This window comes from Pseudophryne corroboree, chromosome 11 (assembly GCF_028390025.1).
Source record: "Pseudophryne corroboree isolate aPseCor3 chromosome 11, aPseCor3.hap2, whole genome shotgun sequence".
Classification (NCBI taxonomy): domain Eukaryota; kingdom Metazoa; phylum Chordata; class Amphibia; order Anura; family Myobatrachidae; genus Pseudophryne; species Pseudophryne corroboree.
The window spans coordinates 341,596,325-341,622,715 of record NC_086454.1 but is presented as its reverse complement, the minus strand read 5'-3'; the positions used below and the strand labels follow the sequence as shown (position 1 = coordinate 341,622,715).

General features: G+C 48.0%; 1 protein-coding gene across 1 annotated transcript in view; it reads right to left on the bottom strand.

The window, feature by feature from the left end:
• Nucleotides 1-24,912, bottom strand: part of LOC134969750 (cocaine esterase-like) — a 139,821-nt gene extending 114,909 nt beyond the window's left edge. The window contains exons 1-3 of the mRNA XM_063945907.1: nt 24,772-24,912; nt 2,542-2,746; nt 2,315-2,453 (exon numbers count right to left, since the gene is read on the bottom strand). Of these exons, the coding sequence (XP_063801977.1) occupies nt 2,315-2,453; nt 2,542-2,746; nt 24,772-24,832 (405 nt within the window). The 5' untranslated portion in view covers nt 24,833-24,912. The remainder of the gene's footprint in view (nt 1-2,314; nt 2,454-2,541; nt 2,747-24,771) is intronic.
• Nucleotides 24,913-26,391: the final 1,479 nt, after the last annotated feature.

Sequence of the window (26,391 nt, the reverse complement as noted above, 5' to 3'; positions counted from 1 at the left end):
CTTTTTTAAACCCTCTGTGCCCTTGAGTACTGGCTTTAGCAGATGTAGAAGTACTGATATCACAATCATGACTGTCAGCAGCTACAGCACTAGTACTTGGTTGCTGCTCCCTCTTTTCCATCAACTGATCGTGATCTATACTGACTCAGTGGGGCACCTACTCTGCTTTACTGAATGCACAAGATATACAAAAATAAAACAGCTTTGTATTGTTTTTTTTTTTTTTTTACAAATGACAATTCACAAAACAGACTCACAGTGCTTACATTTATTAATGCAGTGGGGCACGGCCTGTTCCTGAATACACACACTTTTTTTTCTTTTTTTTTTTAGGGGGTTTTTACATATATTTTTTTTACATGTTGCCAATAACTGCGATTATATTAGTAATGCAATGGCCCCAGAGCCGGCCTTAGGCATAGGCAAACTAGGCAAATGCCTAGGGCATTTGGTATGCTTAGGGGCACCAGCAGCTTCTGCTGATTAAAAGGATATGCAGCATGCCTATATTCTGTGTGTGACTGCGGCTGTATCTGCATACGACATACTACATTGCAGTGTATTCCTGGAAATCACTGTAATGTAGCATTTCGTATGCAGATACAGCCACAGTCACACACAGAATATAGGCATGCTGCTTATTATTTTAATCAGCAGAAGCTGCTTGTGCATCCTAGCCACATAGTAATGCAAATAAGATGCATTTTTAGAAACAAAAGGCGCCAGATGTTAGCAAAGCTGCCAGATGACACATGCCAGGCATCTCCTGCAGAACTGGAGGCGGTGCTAGGGGGCACCAGCCAAAATCTTGCCTAGGGCATCATATTGGTTAGGGCCGGCTCTGAATGGCCCTGAAAGCTCACTAGCTAAAAAAATAATTTATAGTACAGGTTGAGTATCCCATATCCAAATATTCCGAAATATGGAATATTCCGAAATACGGACTTTTTTGAGTGAGATAGTGAAACCTTTGTTTTTTGATGGCTCAATGTACACAAACTTTGTTTAATGCACAAAGTTATTAAACATATTGTATTAAATTACCTTCAGGCTGTGTGTATAAGGTGTATATGAAACATAAATGAATTGTGTGAATGTAGACACACTTTGTTTAATGCACAAAGTTATAAAAAATATTGGCTAAAAATACCTTCAGGCTGTGTGCATAAGGTGTATATGTACCATAAATGCATTCTGTGCTTAGATTAAGGTCCCATCACCATGATATCTCATTATGGTATGCAATTATTCCAAAATACGGAAAAATCCCATATCCAAAATACCTCTGGTCCCAAGCATTTTGGATAAGGGATACTCAACCTGTAATATAATAATATATATATATATATATATATATATATATATATATATATATATATATATATATATATATATTTTTTTTTTTTTTAAACAATTGACAACAACCTCACACTACAGCTCACAGCACTTATATTATTAATGAAGTGGCACTGCCTTGCACAAGACACACAAGTTTTGTTTTTGTTCTTTTTATTTATTAATTTTTACAGACTGCTGAGAATCAATGTGATTATTACAGTAATTTATTATAGTAATGGTGGCACGCACTAGTGTGCACAAATAAAGGGTTAATGCTGCACTGCGGGCAGGGACAACAAAAAAAAAAAAAAAAAAGTGTTCACCAAGGGTTAATGCTGGGCAGCACTGCGGGCAGTTACAGCACCAGTAAAACATTAGTGCCGCCTTGTATTAGTAGCTCTGGGCAGCACTGCGGGCGGTTACAGCACCAGTGTGATTGCACCAATAAAGGGTTAATCAAATAATGGCATTAAATAAAAGCTGCCCTTAGGAGAAACTCCAGGCTGTCTCCAGTAATGGTCCTCATAATAAATATTGCTATAATGCACTGGCAGTCTAGTGAACGTGCGCTCTGTCCGAATTACTGTGGGAGCTACCACTGATGGCTCCAGTGTCGGGGCTGCAGTGCAGTCCAAAATTCAAATATGGGAGGCACACCAACTGCCAGTGAGTCCCGGCCGGCGATGTTTGGCAGCAGTTGGTGCGGCACCCCTATTTGAATTTTGGACTGTGCTGCAGCCCGTCCTCTGGAGCCGCCACTAAGAGGGACTTATACCGAATCCCGAACACGTGAGATCCAATGCCGGGAAGATGGCGTTTTGCCTCGTTTAGAAAGACCTGAGCCAGGGCTCGGATTCTCTTGGAAACCGGATGTTTGGGAAGGCTCGCGCATCTCTAATTAGAACAAGTGAATTGTGTGAACCTCTGACTTGACCCAATATTACCTTGACATTAATCACGCATGTGGCGTACTTACAGGTAATCTCGCGTTCTGCTCTCGGTCAGCTGGAGAGAAGATATTCAGGTACAGACAGTCCTCGGACACTGGCGGTATTGTAATTCGGACCTTAATTATCTTCATTAATTGTTCCACTATCTCTACATTCTGCAGACACCTGGAAACATGATCAGAATTTATATATAGGACAATTAGATCAGCATCTGCTGGAATCCATCTAATCCTCCCGACCACTTTGTACTCACATGGGGGGTTGTTCTGTGGCCTCTCGGACAGAGTCCCAGGGCTCCGGGGGTTCTGGGCTTGCAAGTCTTAATGGACCAACTGGTGGCTTTGCAAATGGGACGCCATAGAAAGCGTGTACAGTTCTGTCTGTCTCCTTCACCGCTACCGTCTTCCCTCTGAGCTTCCCGTACTGTGTGACCACCAGGGGCCTGTCCTCCTCCTGTCCTATAATCACATACACAATTATAGTTAGTTAGCTGGCCAAGTGAACTTAGGGGGTAATTAAGGCCAGATTGCTGCTGTGCATTTTCGCACAGCGTGTGATCAGATCTGAACTGCGCATGCACCACAACGCGCAGACGCGTCGCACAACAGTGACAGGCGCCGGCACGTAGCGATGGAATGGTGCAAAAAAATACAAATTATCGCATGGGTGATCGCAAGGTGATTGACAGGAAGAGGCCATTTGTGTCCGGAAAAACACAGGCGGGATCTGGCGTTTTCAGGGAGGGTGTCTGACGTCAGGTCCGGCCCCCGATCAGCAGGATCACATCACAGCGGCAGAGTAAGTCCTGGGCTGAGCAGAGACTGCGCAAACTGATGCAGCTCTCCTACAAAAGCGATCGCACACCAGCACAGCACTTTGTCCAGGGTACACCCAGCATCTCCAAACTCCGCCTTTTGCCCGCTACCGTGCTGTGCTTAGGCAAGCGCCAATTGGGGATTCGTCAACACCACACAGGTGTGGTAAGACACAGTGTTGGACGCATACAGAGCAGAACCGTGGTTCCAGACGTCACGGCAGGGAGGAGTCTGGTGGTGGCAGCGTAGTACCCGCCTACTGCGTAGTCAGTAACTGGCAGTTACTGATGGTAAGCAGGAATCCCCTAATTGGCCAGGGCCCGTGTGACCTAAATCTCCATTCTGTGTACTGGGCGGGACGCGAGGGCTTTCGTACAGGACCGTCCGGTCACAAATGGTTTATCATATATTTGTAAATCAGTGTAAGTTGTACTTACCTAGTGTCACGGAATGTCCAGAATTCTCAGAGTCCACCAAACTCCCGGAAAAGTAGGTGGCCCTCCGGTATCCCTGCAATTTTCTAATGAAGTTGATAGGATGGGGAACATAATGCCAGGACTTGTGGGTCCATGGGGAGGGACCGGGGACCTACAATTCGAGAGAATCATGACGCATTGGCTCCGCCCCTCATCTAATACCTGCAGTTTGCAGCGTTATGCTGAGAGAGGGTGGGGCATAATGATGGCAGCACCTGGTCTCCCCTCCATCAGTGGACAGCTGCATGTCATCCCTCCCCACCCCGGGCTTCTACAGAAGGGGGAGAAAAAAAGTCTGCAAGTGCTGTGTAACAGGTTCTGTATATCTTGTCGATATTCGTCATGTCGACAGGATTATAATGTTGACAAAACAATGTGTCCTGGTGCAGCGGTCTCTCAGTGTGTCATGGATCAGTTTTGGTGGTAAGTAACCCTAACCCCTAATTCCTAACTCTAACCCTCCAGCCCCACAGTCTAACCCTAACCCTCCGGTCCATGCAGATGTTCTATGTCAGCATTGCAACAATGTCAATATCATTGTGGTGTCGACACTTTCCCATTTTCTGTGTATCTAAATCTTCTGCATGTTATTTACATGTAGGGTGCTGGCTTCTATACTGGTGTATTGGGCAACCTTTTATGTGTCCTTCCTGCACTCTGTATATAACTGAATTTAAGTACAATAAAAGGCCACGCCCGCAGAATGAGTGGCACCACGTCTTCCCTCTGCAAAATCAGCCTGAAAACCATGTGAAATCTACACAGCACCACGTCAGTAACCGAGGCAGCGCTGACTGCTCCTGTCCTTCCCCCTGTATGCAGCACACAGCACAGTGTCAGTAACTGAGGCAGCACTGACTGCTCCTGTCCTTCCCCCTGTATGCAGCACACAGCACAGTGTCAGTAACTGAGGCAGCACTGACTGCTCCTGTCCTTCCCCCTGTATGCAGCACACAGCACAGTGTCAGTAACTGAGGCAGCACTGACTGCTCCTGTCCTTCCCCCTGTATGCAGCACACAGCACAGTGTCAGTAACCGAGGCAGCGCTGACTGCTCCTGTCCTTCCCCCTGTATGCAGCACACAGCACAGTGTCAGTAACTGAGGCAGCACTGACTGCTCCTGTCCTTCCCCCTGTATGCAGCACACAGCACAGTGTCAGTAACCGAGGCAGCGCTGACTGCTCCTGTCCTTCCCCCTGTATGCAGCACACAGCACAGTGTCAGTAACTGAGGCAGCACTGACTGCTCCTGTCCTTCCCCCTGTATGCAGCACACAGCACAGTGTCAGTAACTGAGGCAGCGCTGACTGCTCCTGTCCTTCCCCCTGTATGCAGCACACAGCACCACGTCAGTAACCGAGGCAGCGCCGACTGCTCCTGTCCTTCCCCCTGTATGCAGCACACAGCACAGTGTCAGTAACCGAGGCAGCGCCGACTGCTCCTGTCCTTCCCCCTGTATGCAGCACACAGCACCGCGTCAGTAACTGAGGCAGCGCTGACTGCTCCTGTCCTTCCCCCTGTATGCAGCACACAGCACCATGTCAGTAACCGAGGCAGCGCTGACTGCTCCTGTCCTTCCCCCTGTATACAGCACACAGCACCATGTCAGTAACCGAGGCAGCACTGACTGCTCCTGTCCTTTCCCCTGTATACAGCACACAGCACAGTGTCAGTAACCGAGGTAGCACTGACTGCTCCTGTCCTTCCTCCTGTATGCAGCACACAGCACCATGTCAGTAACCGAGGCAGCACTGACTGCTCCTGTCCTTCCCCCTGTATGCAGCACACAGCACAGTGTCAGTAACCGAGGCAGCGCTGACTGCTCCTGTCCTTCCCCCTGTATGCAGCACACAGCACAGCGTCAGTAACGGAGGCAGCGCTGACTGCTCCTGTCCTTCCCCCTGTATGCAGCACACAGCACCATGTCAGTAACGGAGGCAGCGCTGACTGCTCCTGTCCTTCCCCCTGTATACAGCACACAGCACAGTGTCAGTAACCGAGGCAGCGCTGACTGCTCCTGTCCTTCCCCCTGTATGCAGCACACAGCACCACGTCAGTAACCGAGGCAGCGCTGACTGCTCCTGTCCTTCCCCCTGTATGCAGCACACAGCACCACGTCAGTAACCGAGGCAGCGCTGACTGCTCCTGTCCTTCCCCCTGTATGCAGCACACAGCACAGTGTCAGTAACCGAGGCAGCACTGACTGCTCCTGTCCTTCCTCCTGTATGCAGCACACAGCACAGCGTCAGTAACCGAGGCAGTGCTGACTGCTCCTGTCCTTCCTCCTGTATGCAGCACACAGCATCGCAGAGACAGTCACAAGCTGAAGATCTGTCTGAATCCCCCGTTCCGCTTCACACTCCTTTACCAGTGTAACAGTGAGTACAGCTGTACTGCCGGCTGCACAATAAACCACACAGCCTGGCTAAGCCACACTGGACTTGTTCTTGGGTCAAATAAGTCTCCGCTGGTGTGTGCATATAACTCTCATAGACCAACACCTGTACTCTCACTTACACCAATACTGCTCCCAGATCACACTGGAAATACATTTATTATTACACAATCTCCTCTGAGTGATGTTACTGTAATCCGGCCTGTCTGTGTGATGACATCTCTGATGTGTGCAGCTTCCCGTTTACACAATGCCCTGACCCTGAGCCCAGTGCTGTACAGCATGTACACTGCAGGCTATATAAGGCAGGATCTGATCCTATGTCCCTGAGACTAGTGTTATACAGGACATACACTGCAGGCTATATAAGGCAGGATCTGATCCTATGTCCCTGAGACTAGTGTTATACAGGACATACACTGCAGGCTATATAAGGCAGGATCTGATCCTATGTCCCTGAGACTAGTGTTATACAGGACATACACTGCAGGCTATATAAGGCAGGATCTGATCCTATGTCCCTGAGACTAGTGTTATACAGGACATACACTGCAGGCTATATAAGGCAGGAGGATCTGGTCCTATGTCCCTGAGACTAGTGTTATACAGGACATACACTGCAGGCTATATAAGGCAGGATCTGGTCCTATGTCCCTGAGACTAGTGTTATACAGGACATACACTGCAGGCTATATAAGGCAGGATCTGATCCTATGTCCCTGAGACTAGTGCTGTACAGGACATACACTGCAGGCTATATAAGGCAGGATCTGATCCTATGTCCCTGAGACTAGTGCTGTACAGGACATACACTGCAGGCTATATAAGGCAGGATCTGGTCCTATGTCCCTGAGACTAGTGTTATACAGGACATACACTGCAGGCTATATAAGGCAGGATCTGATCCTATGTCCCTGAGACTAGTGCTATACAGGACATACACTGCAGGCTATATAAGGCAGGATCTGGTCCTATGTCCCTGAGCCTAGTGTTATACAGGACATACACTCAGTGGCACATGCAGGGGGTGGCGGTTTCCGAGCACCCAGAACCCCCCCAAAAAAAACAACAAAAAAACAAAAACAATAAAAAAAAATCTTTTAGCTGCATGAGTTTTATTTATGGCTGTCTAGCGTCCTCTGCAGCCTGCTGTCTTCCTGGTGGCACTCGTAAGTGCTTAATGAAAGGTTACTTTATTTTAATTATAGTACATATATATCCATGTGCATATAATTATATATATATATATATATATATATATATACATATACATACACACATACATACACACACACACACACACAACTAGTTTTACAGACCCAGCATATACTGGGTCACCTCAGTCCCCACCCCCATGATTGGCTTCACCCAGTTCTGGAAATTCTCCCCCCCCCCCATGCAAATCCTGCATTTGACACTAACACTGCAGGAGGTTCTGATCCTATGATCTCTATGCGGGCGGGGCTGTCTTGTATGCGATGAGAGCAAACACAGACCTTTGTCCTATACTGTATATTTATCTTTAACAATGATTATTTACACAGGGAGATGAAGGGATAGGCCTTCCTAAGGAATTTATCCATATCAGTGACTTTCAATAGAGTGGGCTTTCACAGAAATATGGTAGTGTGCAGTGACTCTATGGGGGTCATTCCGAGTTGATCGCATGCTTCTGTTTTTCGCACGCAGCGATCAGGTCACAACTGCGCATGCACCACGATGCGCAGGTGCGTCGTATGAGTACAAAGCAGATCGCTGTGGAGCGATGGATTTAATGAAGAATCCAATCACACAGCGGATCGCAAGGAGATTGACAGGAAGAAGGCGTTTGTGGGGGGTCAACTGACCGTTTTCTGGGAGTGTTTGGTAAAACGCAGTCGTGTCCAAGAGTTTGCAGGGTGGGTGTCCGACGTCCATTCCGGACAAAAACCAGACTGAAGTGATCACAGCGGCTAAGTTCTGAGCTACTCAGAAACTGCACAAAACTTTTTTGTACCGCTCGGCTGCACATGCGTTCGCACACTTGCAAAGCGGAAATACACTTCCCCCATAGGCGGCGACTATCTGTTTGCAGCGCTGCCAAAAATAGCGAGCAAGCAACTCGGAATGAGGACCTATATACCGTGTAAAATGAGATTTATGGTAAAAACTTACCGTTGTTAAATCTCTTTCCCTGTGGAGCCCAGTGTACCTCGCAGAATGACATTGGGTGTGGAGTAGGATCTTGATCCGGGGCACCAACAGACTCAAAGCTTTGACCTTCTTCCCAGAATGCCTAGCGACGCCTCCTCTATAACCCCGCCTCCGTGCACAGGAACTCAGTGTTTTGTTAACTAGTCCAATGCAGTAGCAGGCAAAAGAGACGACAACTGTTAGTAGCCACATACACCACACTCATGACAGGAGAAAGAGTCAGCGGCTAATGCCATAACATCCCAAAGAAGCTAACTACGTCAGGGTGGGCATCCTGTGGAGCCCAGTGTACCTCGCAGAAAGATTTAACAACGGTAAGTTCTTACCATAAATCTCGTTTTCTGCTGCGGGGTACACTGGGCTCCACAGTGAATGACATTGGGGATGTCCTAAAGCAGTTCCTTATGGAAGGGGACGCACTGTAGCGGGCACAAGAACCCAGCGTCCAAAGGAAGCATCCTGGGAGGTGGAAGTATCAAAGGCATAGAACCTTATGAACGTGTTCACTGAGGACCATGTAGCCGCCTTGCACAATTGTTCAAGGGTCGCACCACGGTGGACCGCCCAAGAAGGTCCTACCGACAGAGTAGAATGGGCTTTTATGGTAGCAGGAGCTGGAAGGCCAGCCTGTACATAAGCATGTGCAATCACCATTCTAATCGATCTGGCCAGGGTCTGCTTGTGAGCAGGCCAGCCACGTTTGTGAAAAAAAAAAAAAAAAAAAAAAAAAAAAAACACAGTACAAAAGAGAGAATCCAACTTCCTGATGGAGGCAGTTCTCTTCACGTAGATACGGAGAGCCCGTACCACATCCAAAGACCGCTCTTTGGAAGACAATTCAGGAGAGGCAAAGGCTGGAACCACAATCTCCTGATTAAGGTGGACAGAAGACACCACCTTAGGTAAATACCCGGGACGTGTTCTAAGAACCGCCCGATCACGGTGAAAAATCAGATATGGTGACCTACAAGATAAGGCACCCAAATCCGACACCCGTCTAGTAGAGGCAATAGCCAGCAGAAACACCTTAAGAGAAAGCCACTTAAGGTCTGCAGATTCAAGAGGCTCAAACGGAGACCCTTGCAATGTCTCCAAAACCACCAACAAGTTCGAAGGGGACACAGGTGGGACTTAGGGAGGTTGAATCCGCAATATACCCTGAGTAAACGTATGTACATCAGGTAAAGTCGCAATTTTTCTCTGGAACTAAACAGACAAGGCAGAACTATGAACCTTGATGGAAGCCAGACGAAGGCCCAAGTCCAGGCCTTGTTGTAGAAAGGCCAAAAGTTTGGCCGTACTAAACTTGTAAACGTCAGGATTGTTAGATGCGCACCAAGCAAAGTAAGAATTCCAGACCCTATGGTAAATCCGAGCAGAAGCCGGTTTCCGGGCCTTCAACATGGTTTGAATGACGGCCTCAGAAAATCCTTTGGTCCTCAAGACGGACGCTTCAAGAGCCACGCCATCCGGGCTAAATCCTGAGATACAGAGGGGCCCTGAACGAGGAGATCTGGGCGTTGTAGAAGTAGAAGGGAATGCTCTATCGAGAGACCCTGAAGGTCTGCCGTCTGGGCCACGCTGGAGCGATCAGAAGTAGGATTCCTCCTTCTTGCTTGAACTTCCTTATTACTCTGGGCAGGAGTGTGACACCGGAGGGAACACGTATGGCAGCTGAAAGTTCCATGTAATTGCCAGTGCGTCCACGAACGCTGCTTGAGGATCCCTTGTCCTTGCTCCGAAGACCGGAACCTTGCGATTGTGTCAAGATGCCATCAGGTCTACATCTGGAAGGCCCCACCTGTCCACGAGGAGTTGAAACACTTCTGGATGAAGGCTCCACTCTTCGACGTGTACATCCCGACAACTGAGAAAGTCCGCTTCCCAGTTTAGGACCCCCGGAATGAATACTGCCAATATGGCTGGCAAATGGCGTTCAATCTACTGAAGAATCCGTGATACTTCCCTCATTGCCACGCAACTTCGAGTGCCACCTTGATGATTGATGTATGCCACCGTGGTGGCATTGTCTGACTGTACTTGGCCCAGCATTTAATACAGAACAGACCTGTTCAATGAGTTGAACACCGCCCGCAATTCCAGAATGTTTAATCGGGAGGAGAGACTCCTCCTTGGTCCACCAACCCTGAAGAGAGTGTTGCTCCAACACCGCGCCCCAACCTCTCAGACTGGCATCCGTCGTCCGAAGGACCCAGTTGGAGATCCAGAAGGGACGACCTTTGCTCAATTGTTGGTCCTGAAGCTGCCAGCTTAGTGACCGACGGACCTCCGGAGACAGGGAGATAATTTGAGATCTGATCCGGTGAGGCAGGCCATGCCATTTGGCAAGAATCAGCTTCTGCAGATGGCGTGAATGTACTTGAGCGTACTCCACCATGTCGAAAGCAGACACCATGAGACCTAGCACTTGCATTGCCAAATGTATCGACACTTGCGGACGAGATAGGAAGCATCGAATCCTGTCCTGAAGTTTCAGGACTTTCTCCTGAGACTAGAACAACCTCCGGTTGTGAGTGTCCAACATCACCACCAGGTACACCATGCTCTGAGCAGGGACCAGGGAAGATTTCTTCCAGTTGATGAGCCACCCGTGGGCTCGCAGAAACTGGATAGTCAGATCCAGATGACATAGGAGAAATTCTGGGAAATTTGCCACGATCAACAAGTCGTCCAAGTATGGTAGGATCCGGACCCCTTGACGGCAAAGTACAGCCATCATTACCGCCATGACCTTGGTGAAAACTCGTGGAGCCGTGGTCAAACCAAAAAGTAACTTCCGAAATTGGTAATAGATGTTGCCAACCGCAAACATCAGATAATGTTGAGGTGACATTGCAATGGGAATATGCAGGAAAGCATCCTGTATGTCCAAGGAGACCATATAATCCCCAGGTTCCAAGGCCAGAGCAATAGAGCGAAGAGTTTCCATATGAAGCTTGGAGATCTTCACAAATTTGTTCAAGGACTTGAGGTTGAGAATGGGTCGGGGTGACCCATTCGCTTTCGGGACTAGGAACAGCGGTAAACAGCCTCTCTGAGCCAGAGGCACCTGTACTACCACTCCTATGTCCAGGAGGGACTGTACCACCGAATGAAGAGAGTTTTTGCCTTCACCTGATCCGAAGGGATGTCTGTCAGGCTAAATCGATGAGGGGGATGATTTTTGAAGGATACGGCGTAACCTCGAGCGACGACTTCCCGTACCCAGGCATCGGAAAGTGGTCTTCAACCATTCCTGGGTATACCCTAGAAGTCAGCCCCCCACCCTGGGATACCCCAGAGGGAGGCCCGCCCCATCATGCAGCAGGCTTATCAGTCTTGGAAGCAGGCTGACGGGCAGCCCAGGCCCTTTGGGCTTAGGCTTATTGGGTTTGGAAGTGCGAGTCTGTTTCAGGTACGCCTGACCCTTTGCTTTCGAAGGACGAAAGGAGCGAAAGAAGTACTCTTAGCCTTCGGTACTGAAGGAGCAGTACTAGGTAGACAAGCTGTTTTAGCAGAAGCTAATTCAGCCACAATCTTGTAGAGGCCTTCTCCTAAAAAGATGTCTCCCTTAAAAGGGGAGTACCTCCAGGGTTTTCTTAGAGTCCAGATCCACGGACCAGTACTGCAACCATAGAATCCAGTGAACCAGTATGGACGTAGTAGAAGCCTTGGCCGCCAGGATACAGGCATCAGGAGCCGCCTCTTTAATGTAATGAAAAGCTGTGACAATATACGATAAGCACAGTCTAGCATAATCAGAAACGTTGGAAGACATCTCAGCTTCCAACTCCTGAGCCAACGCTTCAATAGCCTCTGCAGCCCATGTCGCTGCAATGGTGGGCTGGTGCGCAGCACCTGCTAAGGTGTAAATCGCCTTTAAACAACCCTCCACACGTTTATCTGTCGGTTCGTTCAGAGACGTGACGGTAGTTACTAGCAGAGCTGAGGATACCACTAGCCACGCCATCTGCGAATCCACTGGCGGGGGTGTTTACCAATTTTTACTTGGCTCCGCAGCGAGGGGATAGCGAGCCAGCATCTTCTTGTCAGGCATGAATTTTTTTCCTGGATTTTCCCAGGACTCCTGATGTATGTCAACTAAATGATCAGAATGAGGTAAAACTTGTTTAACCACTTTCTGACGTTTAAATCTGTCCAGTTTCTCAGGGGCAGCATCAGGCTCCGGGTCATCAGTAATCTGAAGAATTAGCCTCCAACAAGTCAGCAACATCCACCTGTGAAACTGATTCCCTATCAGAAGCATCAGGATCCGAATCTGTGGGGTCAGTATAAACGCCATCCTCATCAAACGAGATGTCTGGGACGTTGGTGGATTGTGAGGAAGTAATAGCCCGCTTAGAGGATCCCTTGGTCTTAGGTGGGCGAGGGTTAAACTTCTGAGTAGTCAGTGATTGCTCAATTACAGCAATTGAACCAGACAGGTGATCTGCCCAAAGCGGGTTAACTGCGAGGACCATAAGCGGTTGTACCGGCACAGGAGGTCCCATAGGGGGCGTTAGTCTAGTTATCAGCATATTCAAAAGCATGGAGAAAGTAGCCCAAGGTGGGTCATTTTGAACCCCCATTGCTACAATCCCACTGGGGGGTAAGGTGCCCCCAGAACCTGAACCCTCAGCTGCTATATTTTCCTCTAATGCATCTGCAGCATCACCACCACCACACAATATGGGATCAGACCCAGCTCCGTTGCCCTTTGTAGCCGACATAACCAAAAGCTCAATGCAGGGCAACCCAGTACAATATCAGCAGCACAATACCTGACAAGAACCCCCTGTGCAGTTACATAGTAACATAGTATCTGAGGTTGAAAAAAGACAATTGTCCATCGAGTTCAACCTATTTGTGGTCTCCTATGCATGATGATTTGACTAAAATTTCTGACTGATGCTGCTGTCAGCCGTTGCATTTTATCCCTATTTATAGTAACTATAATGCATGACTATGCACCATACCCCTGGATATCCTTATCCATTAGGAATTTATCTAACCCATTCTTAAAGGTGTTGACAGATTCCGCCATTACAACTCCCTCGGGCAGGGAATTCCAAACACATTGTCCTTACCGTGAAAAAGCCTTTACGCCGTATTGTGCGGAATCTCCTCTCCTCTAACCTGAGCGAGTGTCCACGAGTCCTCTGTGTTGATCTAACCAAAAACAGGTCCCGCGCAAGCTCTGTGTATTGTCCCCTTATATATTTGTAGATGTTGATCATATCCCCTCTTAGTCTCCGCTTTTCCAATGTAAACATGCCTAGTCTTTCAAGCCTTTCCTTGTATTCCATCGTCTCCATGCCCTTAATTAGTTTGGTCGCCCTCCTCTGTACCTTTTCAAGCTCCAGGATATCCTTTTAACAGCACAAACAGGGAATTCAACACACACTGAGTATATCTTGTTAAACACCTATATTAAATGATAAACCCGACGCACCTAGCCCCCTCAGGTTACAGAATATAGTGATAGCAATCTGAGTGAGATACACGAAATGGAGGTCACACAGCAGCTACAGTGGTGCAAAAAAAGTATTTGGACAGCCACAGATTGTGCAAGTTGACCCACTTAAAAAGATGAGAGAGGTCTGTAATTTCCATCTTAGGTACACTTCAACTGTGAGACAGAATCTGAAAAAAAAAAAAAAAACAGGAAAATCACATTGTATGATTGGTAAACACTTTATTTGTTTATTCTTGTGGAAAATAAATGTTTGGACAATCAGAAAGTTTTGCTCAATACTTTGTAATATAACCTTGGTTGGCAATTACAGAGGTCAAACGTTTCCTGTAGTTCTTGACCAGGTTTTCACACACTGTAGCAGGTATTTTGGCCCACTCTTCCATGCAGATCTTCTCTAGATCCGTCATATTTTGGGGTTGTCGCCAGGCAACACGGACTTTCAACTCCCTCCACAGATTTTCTATTGGGTTGAGGTCTGGAGACTGGCTAGGCCACTCCAGGACCTTGAATTGCTTCTTACGGAGCCACTCCTCAGTTGCCCGGGCGGTGTGTTTGGGGTCATTGTCCTACTGGAAGACCCAGCCATGTTCCATCTTCATTCTCTTACTGAGGGAAGGAGGTTTTTGTCCAAAATCTCATGATACATGGCCCCATTCATCCTCTCCTTAATACGGATCAGTCGTCCTGTCCCCATTGCAGAAAAGCAGCCCCAAAGCATGATATTTCCACTCCCATGCTTCACAGTGGGTATGGTGTTCTTGGGATGCCATTCATCATTCTTCTCCCTCCAAACACGGCGAGTGGAGTTTATACAAAAAAGTTGTATAAAGTCCGTGTTGCCTGGCGACAACCCCAAAATATGACAGATCTAGAGAAGATCTGCATGGAAGAGTGGGCCAAAATACCTGCTACAGTGTGTGAAAACCTGGTCAAGAACTACAGGAAACGTTTGACCTCTGTAATTGCCAACCAAGGTTATATTACAAAGTATTGAGCAAAACTTTCTGATTATTCTTGTGGAAAATAAATGTTTGGACAAACAAATAAAGTGTTTACCAATCATACAATGTGATTTTCCTGTGTTTTTTTTTTTTTCAGATTCTGTCTCACAGTTGAAGTGTACCTATGATGGAAATTACAGACCTCTCATCTTTTTAAGTGGGCCAACTTGCACAATCGGTGGCTGTCCAAATACTTTTTTGCCCCACTGTATGTGCACACACATAGTCACGTTATACAATGCAGAAATTATGACATGCAATAAAACTGCACTGGACTAGCAAAACAAAGTAGTACTATGTATAGCTATACACTCAATAGATAACAATGCACAGTAACGACTGGATGTATATCACAGGGTACTTGTACTATATAACCCTGACTAAATGCAATCTTTCTTAACTAACACTGTCAGCAGACATGTAGGATACTTAAGTGTCCTGTAAAATGCACAGTGCTGACATGCAGGCGGCTAAACAGTCCCAGGATCAGCTCTGCTTGCTATAATGAGAGAGAGTGAGAGTGAGAAGAAAAAGAAAAAAAAAAAAAAAAAGGAAGAAGGGCTACAGGTCAAAGCCTTATCCCCCTGCTGGACTTCACCACTGGGTACTGTGGGCTTATATAAATGGATTATGCATACCTCCCAACTTTCTAAATACTTAAAGGGGGACACACGAGCGGCGAAGCCTCGCGCGCTCCCGAAAAGGGGTGTGGACTATTGAAAAGGGGCGTGACTTCACAGAGGAGCCATGCCCCCATTATTGTCACTGAGGGGGGCATGCCCAGAACTCTGTGAGCTGCTGGCATGCCCCCTCTACTCCTGCGTCCAGTGAATAGACGATGTGCGCACGCGCACAGTGTCTATTCACTGCTGCTCTGCTAAGCAGTGCAGCGATGACAGGAGTCTCCCCTCCCCCACCGCGGGACACTGCAGCCCGCGGGTGGGACAGCAGGACAGTCCCAAAAAACAAACAGAATCGGGACAGTTGGGAGGTATGCTTCATGAGAGGAAACAGACCTGTGCCCTTGCCCTGGTGGTCTAGTGGGGTCCCTGTACTGCCACAGTGTCCACGCCAGCGCGCGCGGCCCGCCTCCCATGCTGGATCGCAATTTATAGTGGGTCCCGCCAAGGGGACCCACTTACCTCCTCCCTGAGTGTGGCCACGCGATCCAGGAGCACAGCGGTAGTGTGTGTGTGACTAACTGGAAGAAACTGGAGCCTCCGCTGTAAGTACCCGGCAACCAGGGTGCAGGAGTATACAGCGCCGCTGGGGGAGGTGATGGAGCTGCAGCAGGAGATGTCTGACTGACATCTAACACAGTCAGTGTCTCTGCTGCAGCCCTTGAAGTCTTCATTTTTCATTAAAAGGTTCTTCTCAGGGCTGCTGGAACAGCCCCCCTGTTGTAAGCCTGCTTACTGCATGGCACCAACTAGAAAACTGAGCTCCTGTGTACAGAGGCGGGGTTATAGAGGAGGCGGTGCTATGCATTCTGGGAAGAAGGTCAAAGCTTTGAGCCTGTTGGTGCCTTGGATCAAGATCCTACTCTACACCCAATGTCATTCCCTGAGGAGCCCAGTGTACCCAGCAGCAGAAATATTTTTTGGCTTTATTTCCATGTACAGCAAGTTAACTGCTGAACAGGACTCATCTAAACTGGGCACACACACTTGCAGATATATCTGCCGATGGTGGTTGCTCATACACAGAAAGATGCACCAATATATCTGCAGATACGTTGGCCATCTGCCGGTGCAATATATCTGTGTAAGCCGTCATTCACAAACATTGTACACACCTGCAGACCAGCAAAAGATATTGGTCGAACAAATGATTGGCCAATATATCTGCCAGTGTGTACCCAGCATTAGAGGTCTCCACTGTGATATGATGGAATGCACGCCCTGTTTGCAACTAATGAACATCTATCCATAACCTCTTCATCTCTGACCACTTCAACCTGATAGCTATAACAGAAACATGGCTCACACAATCGGACACGGCCTCCCCTGCAGCACCGTCCAATTCACACACACCTCCAGCCCTGGTGACAGTAAAGGAGGAGGGTTGGAATATTACTGTCCAGTGTCACATACACAGTTCTACCACAGTTTCTATCACTCACATCCACATCATTTGAAGTTCACTGCATCAGGATATACTCTCCTTTCTCGCTAATATTCACCAGACTATGTTCAGTTTTGGAACTCACTTAAGGGCCCTACACATTTAAGGATCCACTGCCGAGGTGGCCGACAGATACGGTCGACCCGGCGGCAGGGGGGGCAGTGAAGTTACTTCACTCCCCCAGTCACACGGCTCCGTAGAAGTGCAGGCAAATATGGACGAGATCGTCCATATTGGCCTGCATGCACAGCTAACGGGGCACCAGCGATCGAGTGCGGGGCCGCGCATCGTTCATCGCTGGTGCCTCCACACTGAAAGATATGAACGGTATCTCGTTCATTAATTAACGAGATCGTTCATATCTTTGAGTGATATCGCCAGGGCCGGATTGGCCATAACGGTCACGGGGATCTTTCCCGGGAGGCCGACAGCACTGTCAGGTAGTCAAAGTCAGGACATGAACTGGGTTTGGTGAAAGTGGGGAAATAAGCTGGGAATAGCAGCTCTGCCCCTTCACCATCTCCCACGTGCCTCTTTCTATCCTCCTCTTATTCCATATTTCTCTCTCTCTCTCTCTCTCTCTCCTCTTTCTTGTCTGGCCTCATCTTTTTTCTTAATAATATGTTTCTAAAATCTGCTATTTCAAATTGATGCCCAATCGTCGTTAATTGTAAAATTATATTGCTACTGTATATTATAAAATAATTACTAGTCAACAAATATTAAGCCACGGAAAATTAACATGATCCATCATAACATGCAGCACGTTAAAAGGTCAGTAAAAATGCTGTCCGTAAATTTTAAGAACGTGGTCAGTTGAAATATTTTTTAAGTGTTGGCAGAATGTTGCCCAAAGGAAGATAAACTATTCTCTTTAAGAGAGACTGCATGAACAGTTTTATAGGGATGCCATGTGTTTATCTGCCCTGTGTGCCATCAGCCCTCGCTATGCCCCCGCTTGTAGTGCACTCTAGGAGTAACTAGGTGCAATTTCACCCCAAATTGTTATTGTTTTACTTTATATTGATGTATAGATATCCTCCATTAGCTAAAACTTAACCTTTTATAAAGCCATTTTAAAATGGTGCATCATCCAAAATTAATTGCTATTTTAAAATAGAGGAAATAAGTGAAAAAGTGAGAGAAACGTGTGTTTTAAAATAGTTTACTTCCTCTGTGTCCTTTTATTTCTTCCTTACGTTTTTTCGTTATATCAGCCATAAGCCGTTTCCATGGTGTAATATCAGGATTTTTTTTTTTTGAAGGTCTATTTGTTGTAAATGATGTGGGAAATGTAACCTATCCCCAAACAGTTAACAACAGCTTTCCTTACTTACTGTATCTGCAGAGGATTTTATTTACATTGTTATCCTTTTACGTTTTCCTCCCCATATAAAACATACCATTTCCCAGCTATACTGAAGTACTAATCTCATCTACTTTGATGTTGGCTCCGCCTACAGTTGATTTGGTTCCGCCCACATGAGGCCACTTCCAAAAGTATTTCCAGGGCCACTTTTATTTCCCAATCCGCCCCTGGATATCGCCCAGTGTGTAGGGGTGGGCAAGATGCGGCCTGCAAACAGATCCTGCCCGGCCCACTGCCTCCCACCAGCGAGCATTGACAAGCGACCTGACCGGCTGAGCTACTTGTTATTGCTCTGCAGTACCTCCAAGCTGCCAGCAGTGCCCGTCTCCCCTGCTGCATGGCGCCTGCGTTGTAGCCTCCTCCTCCTCCTGAGTCCCCAGTGACAATGGCTGTGTTCAACCAAAAACGGGGCGGAGCTATGTGACAATGAGGGGGTGGGGCTACATGGGACCTCAGTGGTGGAGCTACATGGGACAAGAGCTAGACTGCTACAGAGCTATCCTTCCTGCCACTGCCAGATCAGTAAGTTCATGGAAAAAGTGAGAGAGTGAAAGTGTGTGCGTGAATATTTGTGTGTGCAGGCAGTGGCGTCAGACTGTTTTTAGGTTGGGGGGAGGGAAAGATCTTTAGTTCTTGCTGTACCAACATCTCCCGCGTTCTGTCACAGTGTCCCGTCCCCCCCCTGCGTTCTGTCCCTGTGTCACCCCCCCCCCCACCGTGCGCGTTCTGTCCCTGTGTCATACTCCCTTGTGTTCCGTCACTGTGTCACACCTCTCCCCCCCCTCCCCCATGTTTTGTCACTGTGTCGCACCTTTCCCCAGGGGCCATAAGTCACTGGATAATTTGATGATGTGGCTCCAACAATCCCTAGGTCTCTCCAGGCCACAGCCCTATTCCGGTTCTCATCCTATCTAATCGCTCTTTCAGTGTCCGCTTCTCTGATTCCACCTCCTCTACTCTACCTCTCTCAGTTGGAGAACCGCAGGACTCAGTCTTAGGTCCTCTGCTTTTCTCTATCTATACCTCATGTCTTGGGAAACTAATCAGCTGTTTTGGATTTCAGTATCATCTTTATGTGGATTATACCCACATCTACCTATCCTCCCCAGATTTATCACCATCTGTATTGGGCCGGGTCACTGAATGCCTTTCTGTATTTTCATCTTGGATGACATCTCGCCACCTCAAACTTAATATTTCCAAAACAGAGTTAATTATATTTCCACCGGCCAATAGCAGTTACCAACCCGATATCTCTATCACTGTTGAGAACTCTACAATCATCCCTACCCCACAAGCTCGCTGCCTAGGTGTCATCCCTGACTCTGATCTGTCCTTTGTTCCCCACGATCACTCTGTCTCAAGATCATGTTATATATATATCTAAGAAATATATCCAGAATACGCCCTTATCTAACACAGGACACTGCAAACACTCTGATCCATGCTCTCATCATCTCCCGCATTGATCATTGTAATAGTCTCCTGACCGGTCTTCCCAAACATAGGGGGACATCCAGATCCGATCGCTGCTGTGCGTTTCCACACAGTGGGTGATCAGATCCAAGCTGCGCATGCGTCTGAGCCGCACTGTGCCGGTGCGTCGCACAGCTACAACAGGCATCAGCGCCCTGCGACAGGATAGTGCGAAGGATCCATTTGCACGGGCGTTCGCAAGGAGATTGACAGGAAGAGGCCGTTGTGGGTGGCAACTGACCGCTTTCAGGGAGTGTCCGGAAAAATGCGGGCGTGTCCGTGCGTTTTCAGGGAGGGTGTGTGACATCAGATCCGGCCCTGATCAGCAGGATTCAATCGCACTGGATGAGTAAGTCCTGGGCTGCGCAGAGACTGCACAAAGTTAGTTTGTGCAGCTCTGCTACACATGGGATCGCACACCTGCACAGCGACTATACACTGTAGGCAGCGACTATCTGATCGCAGGGCAGCAAAAAACGCAGCTCAACCATCAGATCTGAATGACCCCCATAGGCACTCACCACTACAATCCATTCTGAATGCAGCTGCGAGGCCAATCTTCCTGGCTAGACGTTCATCGGGGGTCATTCCGAGTTGATCGCTAGCTGCATTTGTTCACAGCGCAGCGATCAGGCTAAAAAAATGGCAATACGGCGCAATGCGCACGCGCGACATTCGGTCACAACGAACGATGCAGTTTTACACAAGGTCTAGCGATGCATTTCAGTCGCACTGCTGGCCGCAGAGTGATTGACATGAAGCGGACGTTTCTGGGTGGCAACTGACCGTTTTCAGGGAGTGTTCAGAAAAACGCAGGCGTGCCAGAGAAAACGCAGGCATGGCTGGGCAGGGTGTGTGATGTCAAATCCGGAACTGAATAGTCTGAAGTGATCACAAGCGCTAAGTAGGTTTTAAGCTACTCTGAAACTACCCAAAAATTTTTTTGCAGGCGCTCTGCGATATAACCGTTCGCACTTCTGCAAAGCTAAAATACACTCCCAGTGGGAGGCAGCATAGAGTTTGCACGGCTGCTAAAAACTGCTAGCGAGCGATCAACTCGGAATGACCCCCATCGTCTGCTGATCCGCTCTGTCAGTCCCTCCACTGGTTACCGGTATTCTACCGTATTCATTATAAAATACTTTTACTTATAAGACCATTAACCAAACTGCACCAACATACATCTCCTCACTCATCTCAAAATCTCCTAACCAGACCTCTCCGCTCTGCACAAGATCTGCGTCTCATCCACACTCATTACTTGTTCATACTCAAAATTACAGGACTTTATCCGGCTGTGGCGTACTGGAATGTTAACAGATACTAGAAAGTTCCAAAAGCCATTTGATTCGTATCAGTGAGTGGGGGAGTTTATGGCCCCAAAACCAGTTAAACCAGTTCTCGCAGACCCTGCCACATGTAGGGGGGTTAGGACAGGAAGTGTAGGGGGTTTTAGTAGAAGGAACAAAGCACAGGCTAGGGTCAGTGTGAGCTGAGGACTGAAATGGAGAGCACAGGCTAGTGACCAGGAGAAATGCAGTCTGGGGACTGTGGAACAAGTATGGTACACCACAGTCCCTGGGCATTATGGAGAGATGAGCAGCGTGTGGGTGTTGCTATGAAGAGAGGGAGAGCCCAAATCTGCAGTGTAACAGGAGAGATGGAGAGTACAGTGTGAGAACCACCGTATGCAGAGTACAGTGGAAGGAACCAGGAACAAAGGGGATCCCCACCTTCAGGGGTACCCAAAAAGCAGGACGGGAGGTGTGAGTCTTTGGGAGAGGACTATCTGGGTGAGTGGTAGGAAACCATGTGTGGCGGAAGGCCCCCAGTAACGTGTCCATGAGATATCCCATTTAGATAGAGCCCCCAGTGATTAGGGAGAGCACACTGAAATGAATCTGTTTGTGGACGCCGCACTACTGATTCCCAGAGACCGCATTGGTATGTACTGTACTGTAATGCTGTCACATCATTGTTTATGCTGTTATTGCCAGTGAAGCGAATTAAAGGGAATATGTAACCCATATGAATATTGTGCTGGAGAAAGGAGAACAAGAAGTTAAATGTTATTGTCGTGATAGCCCTGTCTGAACTTTAAATAAACTGCTTGCTTATGTGATGAGACAGCCTGGCGTTCAATGCTTTAAACATCACTGATGAACCTGCCGCTGCCCGGCTATCACACGGGCTTCACCCACTCTGTGGAATGCCCTCCCACGCACAATAAGACTCCCCTCTAGTCTCCAAACCTTCCAGTGATCCCTGAAAATTCAACTGTTCAGACAAGCTTATCAAATTACAGATACTAATACATTAACAGACTCTCACACTAATACGTTAATAGGTCAGAGACTCTCATACTAAAGGGGGAACACACGGAGAGATCTGACTAGAATGCTTAGAACATAAGCACAGATCTCTCCGTGTGTATGCCCCACAGCGATAGCGATGCACGGTCCCACGCATCGCTATCACCGGTGCTAGATTATGCCTGCAATCTACAATCTAGCAGGTCACTCATTTCACCACTGGGTTAAGTGAGCGCCCCCCACGTCCGCCCCCCCTTGCTCAGCACACATCGCGCTGTGCTGAGCGGGGGGAGAGATGTGTGCTGAGCGGTCACGGATAGATCGCCCAGCACACATCTCTCCCCGTTATACATTAATAGACAGGAGACTCTCACGCCGATACCTTAATAGACAGGAGATTCTCTGAGACATGAGTGCCATATACACCTGCCACCTGCAGCCTGACAGTGGTGGTAATTAAGACCTAATCGTAGCAGCAAATTTGTTAGCAATTGGGCAAGACCATGTGCACTGCAGGTGGGGCAGATGTAATATGTGCAGAGAGTTAGATTTGGGTGGAGTGTGTTCAAACTGAAATCTAAATTGCAGTGTAGAAATAAAGCAGTCAGTATTTACCTTGCACAGAAACAATATAACCCACTCAAATCTAATGGCCCTACACACTGGCAGATAAAACAGAACGATATGAACGTTCTCGTTCATAAATTAATGAAAACTGGTTCATATAGTTCTCTGTATAGGCACCAACGATTAACGATGTGCGGCCCCGCGCTCGTTAATCGTTAATGCCCCGTCGCTTATGCATGCCGGCCAATATGGACGAGATTGCCCATATTAGTGTGCAGTGCTATGGAGCCGGGTGGAGTGAAGAAACTTCACTCGCCCCCATTACCGGGTCGCCCGTCGGCCGTATCCGCCGTCGGGCTGCTCGGCGGTGGATCGATATGTGTGTAGGGCCCATTACTCTCTCTGCACATGTTATATCTGCCCCACCTGCACTGCACATGGGGCCTAATTCAGATCTGATCGCAGCAGCAAGCTTGTTAGCAGTTGGGCAAAACCATGTGCACTGCCGGTGGGGCAGATATAACATTTGCAGAGAGAGTTAGATTTGGGTGAGTTATTTTGCTTCTGTGCAGGGTAAATACTGACTGCTTTATTTTTACACTGCAATTTAGATTTCAGTGTTGAGCACAACCCACCCAAATCTAACTCTCTCTGCACATGTTACATCTGCCCCCTCTGCCGTGCACATGGGCCCTCATTCCGAGTTGTTCGCTCGCTAGCTGCTTTTAGCAGCATTGCACACGCTAAGCCGCCGCCCTCTGGGAGTGAATCTTAGCATAGCAGAATTGCGAATAGAAATTTCTTTGCAGTTTCTGAGTAGCTCGAGACTTACTCCTACACTGCGATCAGTTCAGTCAGTTTCGTTCCTGGTTTGACGTCACAAACACACCCAGCGTTCGCCCAGACACTCCCCCGTTTCTTCAGAAACTCCCGCGTTTTTCCCAGAAACGCCAGCGTTTTTCCGCACACGCCCAGAAAACGGTCAGTTTCCGCACAGAAACACCCACTTCAACGATGAAAAAACGTCATTATGCCGCGAGTAAAATACCAAACTTTTGAGTAAAATAACTAAGCGCATGCGCTCTGCGAACCTTGCGCATGCGCAGTAAGCGACTAATTGCAATATAGCGAATATCGGCAACGGGCGAACAACTCAGAATGACCCCCATGGTTTTGCCCAACTGCTAACAAAATTGCTGCTACGATCAGGTCTGAATTACCCCCAGCGAGAGGCGAGTACACCTGCAGCCCCCCTGGCAGCGAGAGGCGAGTACACCTGCAGCCCCCCTGGCAGCGAGAGGCGAGTACACCTGCAGCCCCCCTGGCAGCGAGAGGCGAGTACACCTGCAGCCCCCCTGGCAGCGAGAGGCAAGTACACCTGCAGCCCCCCTGGCAGCGAGAGGCAAGTACACCTGCAGCCCCCCTGGCAGCGAGAGGCAAGTACACCTGCAGCCCCCCTGGCAGCGAGAGGCAAGTACACCTGCAGCCCCCCTGGCAGCGAGAGGCAAGTACACCTGCAGCCCCCCTGGCAGCGAGAGGCAAGTACACCTGCAGCCCCCCTGGCAGCGAGAGGCAAGTACACCTGCAGCCCCCCTGGCAGCGAGAGGCAAGTACACCTGCAGCCCCCCTGGCAGCGAGAGGCAAGTACACCTGCAGCCCCCGACAGCGAGAGGCAAGTACACCTGCAGCCCCCGACAGCGAGAGGCAAGTACACCTGCAGCCGCTGTCGCCTGCAGCCCCCGACAGTGAGAGGCAAGTACACCTGCAGCCCCCGACAGTGAGAGGCAAGTACACCTGCAGCCCCCGATAGAGAGCGGTAAGTACACCTGCAGCCCCCGACAGTGAGAGGTAAGTACACCTGCAGCCCCCGACAGTGAGAGGTAAGTACACCTGCAGCCCCTGACAGTGAGAGGTAAGTACACCTGCAGCCCCTGACAGTGAGAGGTAAGTACACCTGCAGCCCCTGACAGTGAGAGGTAAGTACACCTGCAGCCCCTGACAGTGAGAGGTAAGTACACCTGCAGCCCCTGACAGTGAGAGGTAAGTACACCTGCAGCCCCTGGCAGTGAGAGGTAAGTACATCTGCAGCCCCTGGCAGTGAGAGGTAAGTACATCTGCAGCCCCTGGCAGTGAGAGGTAAGTACACCTGCAGCCCCTGGCAGTGAGAGGTATGAGGAAGTAATGTGATGTCTCACCTGCAGCCCCTGACAGTGAGAGGTAAGTACACCAGCAGCCCCTGGCAGTGAGAGGTATGAGGAAGAAGGTAATGTGATGCCTCACCTGCAGCCAGAGCCCCCAGTATGAGGCTGTACAGTATAATTCCTCTCATCAGAGCCCCCATGTCTCAGCACCATGCAGCGTTACCAGCAGATCCCCGGAGTGTGAGTGAGAATTGCTGTCTGTGGGCTGATACTTTGTTCTCAGGGCACGCCTGTAACATGACTTGTGATTGGCTGCTGCATACCTCCCAGCATGACCCTCTCCAAGAGGGACACAATGTTTTGCTCCTGCACTTCCCTCTTAATTGATGATTGTCATCATCTGTGCTGAAAGACCTTCATTAACCCAGTGTTTCCCAAACTTTTTGAAATCACAGCGCCCTAGCCTAGAGCATCAGAATTTTTTTCACTGCACCTGCAGGTGCCAAATGCTTCTTATTGAGAAACTTAGAAATATTAAATGAAGTAAATTGTGTTTATGTGTCATCCATTAGTGATATTGTGTGGTGAGAGACAGGATTTGCTTCTGTTTGTTCACATATTTTAGGATTAGCTGCCACCAGCGCTGGTTTTTCTTTTTACATTGACCATAAATAATTTTAATTGGTCCTGGACCACCAATCCAAGGCACCCCTACAAGTGTCCCGAGGCACCCCTGCAAGTGTCCTGACGCGCCCCAGGGTGCCTAGGCAGACAGTTTGGGAACCACTGCATTAACCTGTGCAAATCAGCTGCCGGCAATCATACATTGGGCCTGATGTATAAACAGTTATTTGCGTTAAAAAATAGACAGATTTCACTTTTCTATACTTTTCAATTTTTTTTGTATCGTCTGAATGTATGTAAGTTTTTCGATTTTATTTATCGGGGTTTTTTATAGCTAATTTATACTTTTTAACTTTTTTGTCAAACTTTTCTAACTTCTATTGAAAATGAATGGGAACTTTATGTATCACTGGATTATCGTGAAAATAGACTGTAACTTTTCATTGCTTTTTTTGACAGCTTTTACTGGTGAGTTCCACCTCAAAATTTACTTTTTTTTGTTTACAAAAAGAATCCGATAAAATATCTCCATATAAACATTATCTATCTATCTATCTATCTATCTATCTATCTATCTATCTATCTATCTATCTATCTATCTATCTATCTATCTATCTATCTATCTATCTATCTATCTATCTATCTATCTATCTATCTATCTATAGCAGTGGTTCTCAAACTCGGTCCTCAGGACCCCACACAGTGCATGTTTTGCAGGTAACCCAGCAGGTGCACAGGTGTATTAATTACTCACTAGCACATTTTAAAAGGTCCACAGGTGGAGCTAATTATTTCACTTGCGATTCTGTGAGGAGACCTGCAAAACATGCACCGTGTGGGGTCCTGAGGACCGAGTTTGAGAACCTGTGATCTATAGCATACCTCCCAACATGACCCTCTCCAGGAGGGACAGAATGCTCTGCTCCTGGACTTTCCTCTAAATTTATGATTGCCGGCACCTGTTTTGAAACACCTTTCTTATCCATTACCCTGTTCAATACAGGTGTCGGCAATCATAAATTAAGGAAAAGTCAAGAAGCAGAGCATTGTGTCCCTCCTGGAGAGGGTCATGTTGGGAGGTATGCTATATATATATATATATATACCGTATATACTCGAGTATAAGTCGACCCGA